This window comes from Vicia villosa, linkage group LG6, assembly GCF_029867415.1.
Source record: "Vicia villosa cultivar HV-30 ecotype Madison, WI linkage group LG6, Vvil1.0, whole genome shotgun sequence".
NCBI classification, from domain to species: Eukaryota; Viridiplantae; Streptophyta; class Magnoliopsida; order Fabales; family Fabaceae; genus Vicia; species Vicia villosa.
The window spans coordinates 5,719,828-5,735,872 of record NC_081185.1 but is presented as its reverse complement, the minus strand read 5'-3'; the positions used below and the strand labels follow the sequence as shown (position 1 = coordinate 5,735,872).

The following is a 16,045-nucleotide window of genomic DNA, read 5'->3' as shown; positions in this document are numbered from 1 at the left end:
CTTCATCTTTCTGCAGAGAATTGAAGGGCAAGGCAGGTGCATTGAAGGCAAGGTGACTTGGTCAAGAATTCAAGCTTTTTTAATATTAAAAAAGCCAAGTTTCAACAAAGGCAACTATAGCATATATTAGCTTTATTTCTAAGCACACAAAGCTTATAAATAGGCTATCTTAGTTCAGTAATAAGGGAGACAAGTTCAGAGGCAAAGCTTAGCTCATAACACACTTGTAAACACTTGAAAAATTTCAAAGAAATTTCAAATTCGAATTTTTAATTTCAGTCCATTTTAATACAAACTAAGCATTCAAATATCATCCTTGAACATCACTAAAGCTATCTCAATCAATTGCAAGCTCTGAAACTACTTGAATCAAGCACTACAGGTCACGATTCATTCAAAGTAAAACTTGTCAAAATCTCATAACACACGCATATCTAACACGATGTAGACCTATATTTGAACTTGGTGTGGTGTGTAGATCATTTCTGGAACTTTAATTGAGTTTTAGATGCTTACACATGAAGTTACCATTTTAGGGTTTCACGACTTCAAAACGGGGGTTTCCTTTTAAGGCAAAATCAGAAGAAAATAAGGCCATAGTTGTGTTCAGTGGATCATTTGCAGTTGATCCATGGTCTCATATTATATTTATCTTGCATATTTCATGATTGTTAATTTGCAGGAGCTTTAGTGACGGAAAACGACTGTAGGTAAAGGTTTTACCTACGTTTGCAGAAATTCAAATGAAGAAGATGATGCGTGGCAGGCCCTGGTTGGCCAGAACGCGCGCGCCAGCTTTTTCAAATTCTGGGGGATCATGTGTTACGTGGTCCACGCGCCTACCATGCTCCTCGTTTCAGTAACCATCTGATCTCATTAACTCACCATCCAACGCGCCAAATCTCTCATCACACCATGCACCCTCAGTCAATAACCACACAGGATTAGTATCCTTTTATTTCTATAATTTTATTTTCTATTTTATTTTAATTTCTTTGTTAAATTAATTAAAAATAGTTTTAAAATTCAAAAAATCCCACAAAAAATATTTTATATTTCTAAAAATGTATATTATTTTCTGAAATAAAAATATTTTATTTTTCTTCAAAATTTCAATATTTTACATAATTAATTAGTATGTATTTATATATTTGCTTATTAATTATTTTAATTAGTCAAAAAATCATAAAAAAAATTGTTCTTTGTGTTAAATATTGTTTATATATCATAAACTAATTTTGTACATATTTAGGATAATTTTATCATTAAGTTTTAATTATTTGTGTAATTATTTATATAATTATGTTTTAATTAACTTAAAAAATCCAAAAACAATTTCAAAAATTACAAAAAAATCAGTTTTGTTCTAAAATTAATTAACAAACATTTTGTACATATTTTTCTTCAAAATTTCAATATTTTACATAATTAATTAGTATGTATTTATATATTTGCTTATTAATTATTTTAATTAGTCAAAAAATCATAAAAAAAATTGTTCTTTGTGTTAAATATTGTTTATATATCATAAACTAATTTTGTACATATTTAGGATAATTTTATCATTAAGTTTTAATTATTTGTGTAATTATTTATATAATTATGTTTTAATTAACTTAAAAAATCCAAAAACAATTTCAAAAATTACAAAAAAATCAGTTTTGTTCTAAAATTAATTAACAAACATTTTGTACATATTTTAAACTTATTTTCTAGGTTTAATCATATTTTCATCTTTTTCTTTATTTTAAATTAATTAATAATGCATTAATTATATTTAAAATAAATCATAAAAAATCCAAAAATATGCCTTTTATTTCTTGCAATTTAAAATTCCTAGATAAATGTATAGGATGTCAAATTCATGTAAATAGGCTAGTTTACATTTCCCGCACAATCGATGTAATAGCGTAGATTTACTTTCCGCACTTTACATTTCCGCATTTTAATTTCCAGCACACATATAAACTGCGTGTATGTCAAAGATAAAACTGAACCGTTAGATCACTAACTTCAAAGATAAAATATCTGAATTCAATCACAATCACATTTGCACCTCTTAGGGTAATCCCTTTTCACTCTTTTCAAAATCAAAGTTACATTTCTACTGTTTCGAGTACAAAATCGAACCTTTTGTTTATATCCGGTGATAGGATAGATTTTTAAAGGGAACAAGGATAAAGACCTTACAACTCAGGGTATACCTCCTAGTTTGCTTGCTCAAAATCAAAACAAACAAAATTCTCATATACTGTTGTTTTCTTCAAAATAAACTTTCCAAAAGACAATATTTTGTATACATCCTAACACGGATCATTACGAAATTAACGTTCTTTTCAAAACATCTTTCGAAAGATAAACAAGCATTTGTATATATCCGCACAAGGATCATTACAAATTCTATTTGCAAAGGTATTTCAAAAACACAGGTAAAGCATTCCGAAGCAATTGAAAGGTAAATCAAATGAGCTAAGCAAACTAAAGAGCCCATGGATAACCATGGATACAAAGGGTGCTAACACCTTCCCTTTGTATAACCTACCCCCTTACCCAGAATCTCTCAAAGGTCTTTTTTCTGTTTCTTTTATAAACCTTTCCTTCATTGGATAAAATAAAAGGTCGGTGGCGACTCTGTAAACTTTTTCAAAAGTGACGCGAAAGCGTCCGATCGACAAAAAAAAGAGTCAGTTCACGTATCCCTCACTCAAAAAACACCACAGAGGGGTATGGCCCGAAAGGACGGTCCACAAATTGCAAATTGGTTGGGAACGAACAATTGTAAGGTTGATGATTTTAAGGAAAGTTTTTCTTCTTGGTACATCACTTGTAGAAAGCTGAACATTAAAAAGGGAAAGGCGGGAGGTATATGGTTGGCAATCATTTGGAGTCTTTGGTTGTGTAGGAACGAAATTATTTTTAAGAATGGAGCTTGGAATGTTAGAGACGTCATTTGGGGGTGTAAAGCGCTTCTTTGGAGGCGGCCATTTATAGGGAATATTACTCAGCCCAATTGTAACTTCTACCAGTTTAGCAAAAACCCTTTGCTTTATCTAGCTTAGATACTATTTGGTGGGTAATTTTCCGCTATTGTTTTTTTGACCTCCTTTTGTATCTTATAACATCTTTGCTATTATTAATAAATCTTGCTTACTGAAAAAAAAAAGAATTTTAAACTCGAGTAAGAGGAAATTTGTCTATGTTAACAGCCGCTTGAAATTGCATAAGGTTGTTTGCAGGTCGGCTTAGTTTGGTTTTCAGAGAATCCGATGCTCAAATAGATTAGAAATATATAGATTGGTTTGGATTGGATTTGAACATTTTTGCAGTAAAGTTCAAACCGAACTAAACCGAGAAATAGCAGGTTGGGTTGATCGGACACACTAACAACAAATGTGCACAAATATTTTTAAAAAATATCTAATTTTACATCTACTAAATTTCAATAAAAATATAAAATCCCTAATTTTTCCGTTTCTCCATATATATTACGAATATCACAAATGGAATTTCATTTTCTTCTTGTTGAAGTTGAATACTTTATACTAGTTTTCATGATAATTATGATATAAATTGTACAAATTAGTTATGGTTGGTTCGGGTTGACGGGTCCGCAGGTAGAGTTTTAGAAGTTTGATGCCCGAACCAATTAACAACGGATTTTGTTGGTTTGGTTCGATTTTTTCCTGAATTAAAAAAATGTATGGGCCAAACATTAAGGTTTTCTTTGGATTCCGGTAATAATCACACAAATCATCAACTAGATCATTGAGAATAAAATTCTTAAAAAGGTACTCATATTTAGTTTAGATGAGTATCCTTCTCTGCTTGTTATTTCATATTGAGAAGAATATTGAAATCATCTGCCTAACAGATAAGAAATCAGCTTCCTCTTCTTTATAGGAGCATGAAATTGTACCGATTTGTTATAACAATTTATATGAACATGATTGACTCCAACCAATTTATTCCCAAGATAACATTAAGATCCCTCAACAGAAAACAAATGAGATCAAAACCAAAATCTCTATCAGGAATCGACAGAGGACAGTTTAAACACACCAAGGAAGTAGCCACTGATTCCTTAGCTGGAGTATCAATAACCATTTTCGTGTTCATGGAGGACGCTACAAGGCCCAACCTTCTCAAACAATCAGTAGCAATAAACGAGTGTGTTGCACCGGTATCAATAATAATAACTAGAGGAGTACTATTAATGAAACATATACCTCTACTCAAACAAGAACAATGTTTTTCCTAAAAACTATCTTTAAGTTGAGGAGAGGTGGACTCGTGCTCTTTCTTTCATTGACTTCATAATCATATCATCTTATCAAACCAATAGTGAATTGAGTGTTTATCTTGATTTTGAGTTTGAGAGTGGTTTGTGGTTTTTGATTCCCTCTTAAGATCTTCTTATTTGTTGATGGTGGTTCTAATAGTGTGAGATCTAGCTTGAATCCTAAGGGTGAAGTTCTAACTATGACGTTTTTTTTCTATAAGATTCATTTGGGTTTTTAGTTGTTCTAGTACTTCTCTATTTTTTGGTTTTTTTTGTTGTACCTTTTGTTTTTCCTTTTCGTGGTCCTTTTATAACTGATTGTTCTAACTAATGCACTCATTTTAGTCCATATGGTGATTTTTTACCTCTTTATTAATATATTATTTTTCTACTAAAAATACTTAAACTTAAGATAATAAGAAAACTATACATGACTTAACACTTTTTGTAATACACTAGACTTCGAATTGCACATTCTTCCAAATGAAAAACTATGAAAACCTAAGGCCAATAATAGTCTAACCGCTGATGGAGCACAATGCATTAGGTATTGATGCAATATCGTCACTTAAAATCTTAATTCATTAGGTATATGAATCACATATTTAATAAATCAAACATTTTACTCATTCATAGGCGATGTGTGACTTAACTACTCTCAGTTTAGCCCAACAATCTAACTATAAATGTAAGTCCTTATGTCCTATAAAGGGATATCATATAAAGGGATATCAGTATGAGTCCACACATCCTCTAACATGATTTAACACATGATCCATTTGTTTTCTCCCTCACTAAATAAACCCATGACTCTAATACGACTTGTTAAAGAGTATGGAGAAGATGGGCATGATAACGAGGTCGATGCTTCAGTGCCACAACAGAATGAGACGATACATCTTCACTCAAAACTTTAAGAAATTGGATATATGTGTCACCTATCGTTTATAACTCTAACTTTCTATTTATTCATAGGCGATGCGAGACCCATTCAATGACATTTGAACTTAATAGCAAAATGTGTTGATGCCAACACTAATAGGTTGTATGGAATGAAATGTTATGAGTGTTAGATTTTAATGGAACACTTGCTTCCAACCGCGTTAGATTCTTTCTCAAATCATATTTCAAATCCATTGACTCGAGTTAATCAAAGTAGTACTTCTGTGAGCTTTAAAACATGGTGATGTGTTGGGGTTGGTTGAAAATATATATATATGTTAAAGAAGTCTCACATCACTTAGTTTTGTGAAGGAAGAGGGAGTCCAAGATCATATATAGGATTAAAGTTCTTCTAAGTCTCACATCACTTAGTTTAGTGATGGAAGAGAGAATTAAATGATATATATAGGATTCAAGTTTTTCTTTACAAGATACACCAGTCAAAAGCACTTTACACTTGTATTTGACTTTCTTTGTTCTCAAATGTTCTTGTATTGGTGTGTTGTGAGTTGTAGTTAAATGTTTGTTTTATAGGGTGGGTTAGTTGATGGTATTATGTGTTGTAACAATTTTTACAGTGTTATTCTTTAGTTGTCTATTGACAACGACTGTAATTTTTTTTTTTCGATTTTGAAGTTTCTACGTTAAACTCTTATGCTGTTATTTAGTTCCTCTTTTTTCTCTATGCCTGTTACTTTTCCAACATGATGAACCTTCTGTTGAGAAACACTCCTTTATTGAGAGTATAATTCTCTCAATCAAGTTGGGAGGATTAGAGGAAATAAATCTAATTTGTTGCTACATTACTATATCTATATCTATATATCTATATATATATATATATATATATATATATATATATATATATATATATATATATATATATATATATATATATTAATTATCAAATATATAGACATTAATATGAAATAGACTAAAAGTATATAGGCCATTTCTTATTTTGCAACCGTTAACTGAAAAGTTAATAAATTGGTTAAATTGTGCTTGTAGAAGGTTTTTTTCTTTTTGTTTTCCATGAGATTATTGACATTGTTAAACATAAAAATCTTCATTGACATGAAAAAAAGACCATGACAATAATTTTTTTTATGATTTATTTGAAAGTTTTTATATAAATTAAATATTTATGCATAAATGTGTAGAGATTAATCATTTGAATCAAAAAGATCATAATAGATGACAAAACTTTTAAAATTTGTAACATTACTATAGAAAAACGAGACATTTATCATTTCATTTAAATGCTATTGAGTTATTATAAATTGTTAAAGATGAATAAAATATAAAATGTAATAAAACCTAAAGAAAAACGAGATGTTGAACTGTAAAGTGAAATAGATGAGATGATCAGGATGAATGAACAATTATGAAAAAGAAAATGAACGTGGAAAAGCTGTACATTGAAATAGATGCATTGATTATGGAAACTAAAGTTGCTCCCTAGACAGTTGTAATCATAATTAGAGCAACAATCTATAGAGTAGAGAAGGAACCAAAATACAGTAACTATAAAGATTTATGTCTACCTGTCATCGCGTGTAACCCTTGATGCCAAATAATAATATTATCAAGTTTTAAGAAACTAAACATAACAACATGCACGATAGTAAAAAGCAATTAAATTAAAGCATACAAAAACTATATATAAAGGAAAGAGATAGAGTAAGATAAATTGTACACCATGATTTATAGTTATCTAATGAATCGTCTTCGTTTGCACTTTTTTCTTAATTGGCAATTATACTCCAATTAATAATACAACAAGAAGAAACCTGTACCCCTTAAAATAAAGAAGAGGAAGAGTATTCTAAACAGAAAAGTCGCAACAATCTGTTAAATTACTGAAAGAAAACATCCACAACCAGGACCAAAGAATAATAGCCGACAAACAATTGTCGAAAATGAAAGCTTCTTCTCTAAAGACAATTCCATTGCACATTAACCAGACGCTTCAAATGGTTGCAAGCCAAATAACAGCAACGGTGATCCTCTTCATCTTGCACCTCGCATTCTTTTTATGGAGAAAGAAAGCCTTCAATTCCGTTAGTGTCAGACACACAGCCTGTTACCAATCCAGGAAAACACCTTGTTCCAAACACCATTCGTATACACGCAATACCCAAATAAATCATTTATAGTTTCATCTTCTGAACGGCCAAACACACACCTACTATCCACCTGAACTCCATGATGACTCAAAAGACCTTTATTGGGGAGTATATGCCTCAAACATCTTGTGATTCATTAACCTGATAAGATCATCAACCTTATTCTTCTTTGCAATAGAGGTGATAAACATGTCCTAGAGTTTCTTAGCAAACTTCATTAAAAGATTTCTTATCAACACATGACTTCTAGCATATCAAAACATAAGGTTACCTCTGACAGGTTTATAAGTTCAGGGAGCACAATGTTTGGGACATGGTTCCCAGCAAATATTTTGTAGATAAAATTCAAATGACTAGGAAAAACGATAGGTAACTTAACATTAAAAGATTCTTCTTGTTTCAGAATCTGGTCAACAACATACTCTCCAAATTTGAAAGCAAACCTAGAACTTAATTGATACAACAATCTAGCAAGGGAAATATATATAATGATACATGAACTATGATTGGTAGGATTTGAGATAGCAACCCCAATTTTGTTTCGTATCACATACTTCACACTTAGACTAACAACATTTAGTAAGCCTTTACTTGGTCATTCCTCGTGTACATTTCTTGTGTTTTCCTGAGCTATGATTTTCAAGTGTAGAATCAAATGTGCAATGATCATTTTTCCTCCTCCTAGATACTCATTTATAATTGTAGGGGAGAACTCAAAATATAATTGTTCTGGACTGCGCCAAGATTCAGCCCAGTCTACTTTCGGCCCAATTGAACTTAGAAGCACATAACGTCTCCGAGCCCTGGAGGAGCGAACACGTGCTCAGCTCCTAGGAACTCCAATAGCGTTGGAGAGCTACAGCATGTGCTCGGCATATGATGCTCCCCGCGAGCGTCCCATTTGACGAAGACTTCCCTCCTCGTCCAAACTCAGGCTTACCAGGCGCGCTCCCTGCGAGCGTCCCTTTTGCCGATGGCTCTCTTCCTCACGACCTTATGCCGAGGACCCTCCTCCTCGTAGGGTCACTTCACACTCAACCCCTCGAATAATAAGGAGTCCACGTAGTCCCTGAAGGATCGCGCCTCCCTTATACTTCGGAGTGGTTAACCGGGACGGAGACCATGTACTGGTCTCCGATATTTCCACCTGGAATCTTGGCAGTCTCCTAACTGGGTCTCGGTATCCATTCCAGTAGCGAGATATTGGCCCAGCGTTGGGGGCTATAAATACCCTCTTTTACTAGAGGGTCAGGTGTTCACTTCTTATCCTTTACCTTGTACTTGCGCTTTGTTGCTCCTCTTCTTACTTTAGCGTCGGAGTATTGTAAGAACAAGCATACACTCACAAATGAGTTTTTTATTCATGGAAAACATCACAAGCAACCAAATACAATACCACAAGTGAATGACTCAAAGAAAATGAAGCTTTGGCCATATCTGCATCAATTAGGTCGACCTAAGCCACAATCACGTCGACCCAAACTGAAGCCAAAACTGCATACTTCTGTTAGGTCGACCCAGAGCCTCGGCAGGTCGACTCAAAATGAAGCAAAAACAACATGTCTCTGTTAGGTCGACTCATTCTCCAACCTAGGTCGACCTAAAATGAGGAAAAGTCTCAGGAATGCAATTTAACGGATTTTAGATCGACCCAAGCTACCAACAAGTCGACTCAATTGGAAGCAAACACATCTTGGCCAAATCTGCATCTGTTAGGTCGACCTATCTGCTCATAACATGCTAAATTTTGTGTGTTTCCCTTCACAGAACCTGCTCCTTTATATATTCCTTCTTGACATTTATCATAATCAACACCAACAACTGAAAGATACACAAAGGCTTCTCATATTCGTTCTTTATCAACTCCAACACAATTACACATAATCATTCATGCATTGAGGGTTAGCGATCAAGTTCGATAACGTCCATGGAACGGAATTGAAGATTCCTAGTGGGTGAAGATTTGTGGGGTTTTTGGTGAATAAAATCCGCGGATTTTGTCCTCCAAGATTGGTGAATTTTGATGATTTTTATCAAGAGGCTTCATCAAGGATCCAGCTGAGTGTGAAGATTGAAGAACAAGGGTTCAAGCAATTCAAGACACTGCAGAATAGGGATCGAAGTGAAGCTCTTGGAAGACCTTGATCTGACTCAAGATTAAGGGGAAAGAAAATTCAAAGGATCAAAAATATTGGTTTATCGTTTATTGCTTTGTTATCTTCTTTGTATAAACTTCTTTCAATAATAATGGAAGACTTCCCAATTCCCGTTTGGAATTAGGGGTAGATGTAGTCGTAGCGAGGACGATCGACGAACTGCCTGATCAAATATCGTGTTCTTATCGCCTTTACATTTCTGTTTATGTTTTGTTCATACCTGGTAATAATTGCAATTTGACAAACGATTCAAGTGTTGAAATTGTGCATTAAGAGTTTGTTTAAACATCACAATTCACCACACATTGAATCACCATCAATTGAAATTATCACCAAGTGTTTGTATTCTTGCTTCAACCATTATCAAAGCATTGCAAATAACGTTTATCAAAATAGAAGTTAATCGATTTTCACTTGAGCAACGAATTGATTCTATAGGCTATCCTTTTATCGTTAATCTCCAACTATTTTGTGGTTTTATCACACATACAACCTTTTCAATAGCGGTCCGGAATAGACGCGAGTCGATTCAGAACCGCTTTCACTTAAGTTTGAAATAATCCTGAAAAAATCTGAGAGATCTATTCACCCCCCTCTAGATCCTTAAGCCTAGTGTCTAACAAGTACCTTGCAGGTACACCCACCAGTCTTCAAGTTCCAAGGTTGTTGCAGACCACAAAGATCCATCTGATCAAGTACGATCAATAATATTTAGCATGAGCTTTCCTGAAGTCTCTACTTCCACCATCGTTAAATTCTTTTGGTAGGTTGACAATAAATTCCTTGACTAACATGGAATAAAAGGGTCCAATATTAGACATTGTTTTCATAATCTGAACGTCTTCAAGAAGCTTTACAACTCCCTGGCATTTTTATGTTTCTTTTGAAAGCTCCATTTTAGGGGTTATTCTTTTGTGAAGGACAAACGTCCACTTAAGAACACTTTTATTTAAATTAAATGACACATTATCTAGAGGAACAGTAGGAACATTAACAGGAATCTTCTTTCCTGCAAATATTTTATTTATTTTCTTATGGGGGCACCACTATGTCATCAAGAATTTTCTCAAAATCTTCCATTACATCCTTTATGATTTGAACAATCTTTCTTTTAGAGGTTGCCTTTTTTCTTTGCATCTAATATTTCAGCAACTTTATATTTCTTCCTTTTATTTACATCCTTCTTTTTCTTAGGTGTCTTCTTTTTCTTGGCATGAGTAAGGACCTTATTCGACGGAGCCCTCTTAGCTTTCAACAAAGTTTTCTTGTCTACTTTTTCCTTTGATTTCTTGAAAGATTTTTTATTTTTATTGGGCACATCATCATGTGTCACATCTTTATTGGTCGAAACAGACTCATTTTGATCTTCATTATCATCATGGATAAATACTTCATCAACGTGAATAGAATCATCAATAATGTCATAAAGGTTGCCACTCATATTATTAACAACTTTATCCACTTTAGGATTATAAAAGGAAAATTGCTCATCATCCTTCTAAGTTGGAGCCACCCAAAGATGTTGCTTGAACCTCTAAACTACTAAGAATGGATCAGAGCTCAATTTTGTCAAAGAAGATTTGATAAAACCTAACAAAATATGATTTTACAACATAAATACAATTCTTCCTTCGCAGGCCTCGCTAAGCGATCTATATCTCGCTAAGCGAGCTTTCATTTATAAGCTAAACCGCCTCTGGAGGAAAATATCTAGAACAATAAAAATGATCTCGCTAAGCGAGCTTGCGAAGCTTCGGCTACTGCCACAGATAAAAAATATGGGTCATAGTGCGCTAGAACTTTCTCTTAGCGAGCTTGACAGAACTTTGGTCCTTTATTTCTTCAAAACGCGCATCTGGAGTCGTGCCTTTGACACTTTATTACTCGAGACTCCAAATACGCAACAATACATACAAAAAGATATTAAAACTATCAAACGGTACAAACTTATACGAAAATACAATTATTCGTAAATTAAACGTATTTACAGACAAAATGGGGTTTATTCTACAAAAAACAAAATAAATAGAATAGTTAGGTACCACGAAATGCGACTCAAAAACGTCATTTTTCGGACCTAACATAGATCAATATTGTATTGTGATCAATAATAATCACAAGTGAACTAACTTGAATTTGCTTAAATTTCATAATCTCTCAAATACAAATTCAAAATTACATATATAGAGACTTTGGAAAAAAGCTTGTGAAAGTGAAAAGTATATGTATAAGGAAATAAATTTAAAAAATAATTGTGGGAATATTTAGGTTTGATAGATAGATAGATAATGTGAATATTATTGATCACAAGCTTTGTACTCTGGCACAAAAGAGTACAAGGTTTGGACAAGGGTTTATATAAGAGATAAAATGACTAGGTTATTCAATAGATCATAAAATGTGTTATGTGTGAGAGAAACAAGTTCAAAAAAGAAAAAGTGGGGGTTAAGAAAAAAAAAGTAAAGTGAATTAAATTTAATGGTGAAAGCATTCAAGAGTGGACTAAGCTCTAGCGAGAACGTATGAACTAAAGCACTCTGCATTTGGTGTACATTTTTCTTCTCCCTATCTCCTTTTAATTTTTTCCATTATATTTTATGCTTAAATTTTTTAATTTTTAGAATATCATACCATATAGATTTTAATCTTGCTTATAATATTTTATCATATAAGTGTAGGATTGTGATGTATCTAGTTCATTGTATATTTTATTCCTTGATCATAATTGTAAATACTCTAATTTTGAATTATTCAATCTTTCATATATCTCAATTTTAAACTATGCACAATGTTGAATTGTTTGTCAAAGAAACTTTTTTTCATTTCGATTATGTTAAATTTTGATTGAATGATGCATCTTTGATAGATATAGAAATATATAAGCCTTCAAACCATCTATTTGTGTTTGACTTACTAAACTCTCATTTTATGTAGGAATTTTTTTTCGAAAAATATTTTAAGAGGATTAGTATATTAACCCCCTCACCACCTTCTAGACCGATTAATCCTCAAATTTTTGGTCAACCTCCGGCCCACATGTTTGAACCCTAACCCTTAGCGTAGATAGATAATGTTTCAGAATCAAGACTAGGGTATTTTATTTACAGCACCCACACACCTTAATCTAACGAGATGCCTTTTTTAAAAGGCAAAGTTGTAAGGATTCTCATATCCCAAGCAAACAATATTATACAACACTAATGGCGAGACTTGAAGTGGACCAGAACATTAGCGCTGGAAAGAGCGGTCCAGAAGATATGGTCACTTTCCGTTCCTTAGCCATAAATATGAGCAACTATTATATGTGAGCCAAATATTCATAGTTAGCTTGAAAATCAAGCTTAATAATCTATAATATAAGAAAATCAATGGTTGTAAAAAAGTCAAAAATACCCTTATTTGATTTTTTGACACCACATTAAAATAGTGGTTTTTTGGTCTTTGCATCATAAATTTCTTAATTTTATTATTAAAATAATACAACTCTTATATTTGATCAAACTTATCAAATCTCTCTCCATTCTCTATATTTTTTTCTCTTTCATCACTTTCTCACTTCTTTCTTCCATAAAAAAAAAACTATTATTGATATATTTTTTATATATGAAAAATTGTATTGATGATCGAAATATATTTTAGTCAAAATTGATATACGAAAAAAATTTATTCAAAAAATCTATTATTGATCTAAATATTTTTATATACCGAAATTTAATATTGATCCAAATATTTTTGTAAATGATACCTAAATAAAAATAATATTTGTATACGGGAAAAATCTATTATTTATAAAAATGGAATTTATGATCCAAATATTTTTTATTCAAAAATGATATACGGGAAATAATCTACTATTGATCTAAATATTTTTATATACGAAATTTACTATTGATCCAAATATTTTTGTAAATGATACCTAAACAAAATGAAGTTTGTATACGGAAAAATTCATTATTGATTTAAATATTTTTATATACAAAAAATGTTATTTATGATCCAAATATTTTTTATTCAAAAATGGAATAGGCCAAAAAATCTATTATTGATCTAAATATTTTTATATACGAAAATTTGATATTGATCTAAATATTTTTGTAAATGACACAAAAACAAAAATAATATTTGTATATAGAAAAAAACTATTATTTACGAAAAATGGTATTTATGATCCAAAATTTTTTATTCCAAAATGGTATACGGGAAAACAATCTACTATTGATCTAAATATTTTTATATACGAAATTTACTATTGATCCAAATATTTTTGTAAATGTAAATAAACTGAAGATTACTCATCTAACCTTTGTAGATGATGTCCTACTATTCAGTATAAGGGATACAAAGTCCATTGACTTTTTGCTTGCAGCTTTCAAAACTTTTTTCTGATTCAACAGGCCTCGTTGTTAACCCTAAGAAGTGCAAAGCCTTCTATGGAGGAATGGACTCTTCTACAAAAATAGAGATATGTCTGCTAACAGGTTATGCTGAGGGGCAACTTCCTATCAGGTATTTAGGAATTCCTTTGGCTAGTAGGAAACTGAATGTTAGTCATTATCTTCCTTTAATTGATAGGATAATGAGAAGGATTAGACATTGGTCCGAAAATTTGCTCAGCACTGCAGGCAGAATTCAACTTGTGAAAAGTATAGTGTCTGCCATTGTCCAATATTAGATGGCTAGTCTGCCTTTTCCTGAGATTGTTATTAGGAAATTGGATAGTCTTTGCAGGTCATATATTTGGTCTGGAAGAGCCACCCTTTGCAAGAAAAGCCTAGTGGCATGAAAGAGAGTTTGTTGTCTAGTCAAGCAAGGGGATTTAAATGTGTTGAATCTGAATGTGTGGAATCAAGTGGCTAGGCTAAAATGTATGTGGAATATACGTATGGAAGTAGATAACCTTTGGGTGAAGTGGATCCATACACACTACTTAAAAGGCAGGGGTGTAATGACTGGCATTCATGGAAACAATTGTACATGGATCCTCAAATATATCATGGCAAGGAAAAATGATATTGGGAGAATTGAAAATTTTTGGAACAACATGAGGAATCAGAAAAAGTTTAGCATGATGAAGGTTTATAATCTCTTGATTAAGGACAAAAATAGGGTTGATTGGTACCATATGATGGCTCATAACTTTGCAAGTCCTAGAGCTAAAGTGGTCCTTTGGCTTGTATGCCAAAATAGATTGCTAACCAAAGTTAGAATGAAGAATATGGGAATGTTGCAGAATACCATTTGTGAAATGTGTAAAGAGGAAGATGAAGATCTTGATCATTTAATGTTCAAGTGTAAGGGTACTTCCACCATATGGCAAGAGATCTTGAAGTGGCTGGATGTGAAGATTGATAACAATATTGACATGGCTTGGATTAAAAGGAATTATAAAGGGAAAGGTTGGCAGAATGCATTATTAAAAGCTGCTGTAACAGAAGTCTTTTATGAAATTTGGATGTATAGAAAATCTAAAATTTTTGGTAATAAGAGGTTTTATAGAGATATACAAGGTGTCATTAGGAATACAATAGATTCTATAGTCTATAAAGGGTGGATGAAACCCAAGTATAGAAACCATATTGTTAATATTCTCATGTAAATATGGTCAAATTATATGGCTTCATAGCCTTGCTTTGTATTAGCTCTTTGAAATAAATAAAATCTTTTATTTAAAAAAAAAATCAAGTCTGTTGATCGGAAAAATAGCAAGTGTACTATTTTTGCGAAGTAGTAATAAAAGGTTAACAACCAAGTATCGATCCTGAGGACTGCGTTGGAATATAAGTTCTATAATTATTTAATTAAATAAAAAATCAACTGGTGTTTTTGAGTGAGTTATAATTTCTAAGTTTTAAAAATAAAAGAGGCAGAAAGTAAAATTGAGCTTTAACACTAATATGAGTAAATGCCAAGGTCAGGTGTGTGATTTGCTTTGTAATAACCCTGAATTCTCATTTGAGATCTCTTAAACAAGTTCATGATATTCAATTACTAAATCTTTAGAATGTTTGCCCCTAAATCCTTAGTGGGCAAACCTGTGGTTTTTCATCTATAAACCTAAGTCCTTAGAGCTAACAGATAAAACCAAGCTTGTTTTCTATCAAGAATTCTTAGTGACCATAGGGTATCCCTAGTCCTAGGTGATATCTACTATGGTTCAATTTAATACAAACCTTAACAATTGCGAGCCAGCAACTCGTTAATCACAGAACAATCTTTATTGGTCCGATAAAGAAGGCATTAAAAACAGTATGAAATTGAATTGAATAACATAAACATGAAGTCGATCAAATCAGAATATCAAAAGTCATTACAAACCAAATCAGGGACACCCCCCTAGCATTGGGGGGTTTAGCTACTCATATTGTTCAAAAGAAATTCAAAGTTATCAAAGTTAAACATTACAGATAATCGGGGAATTTGTGATCTTCAATTGCTTTTGCTCATGAATGATCTCTCCTCTCCAATAATCTCATACGTTGCTCTGCTTTAGATTCAATTCCGTTGGTTGTGTAAAAGATACCCCTTCTCTTCTCAATTCT

The 16,045-nt window shown here is 32.3% G+C and overlaps 1 protein-coding gene across 1 annotated transcript; it reads left to right on the top strand.

Annotated features, from left to right (window-relative positions):
- The first annotated feature begins 14,499 nt into the window (after nt 1-14,499).
- LOC131613141 (uncharacterized) lies at nt 14,500-15,102 on the top strand. The gene has a single exon (XM_058884836.1). It carries the CDS (start codon nt 14,500-14,502, stop codon nt 15,100-15,102), a length of 603 nt encoding a protein of 200 aa, XP_058740819.1.
- The last annotated feature ends 943 nt before the right edge of the window (nt 15,103-16,045 follow it).

Excerpts from the sequence above, each read along its gene's own strand:
- LOC131613141 (XM_058884836.1), top strand. The coding sequence starts at position 14,500 with ATGGCAAGGAAAAATGATATTGGGAGAATTGAAAATTTTTGGAACAAC.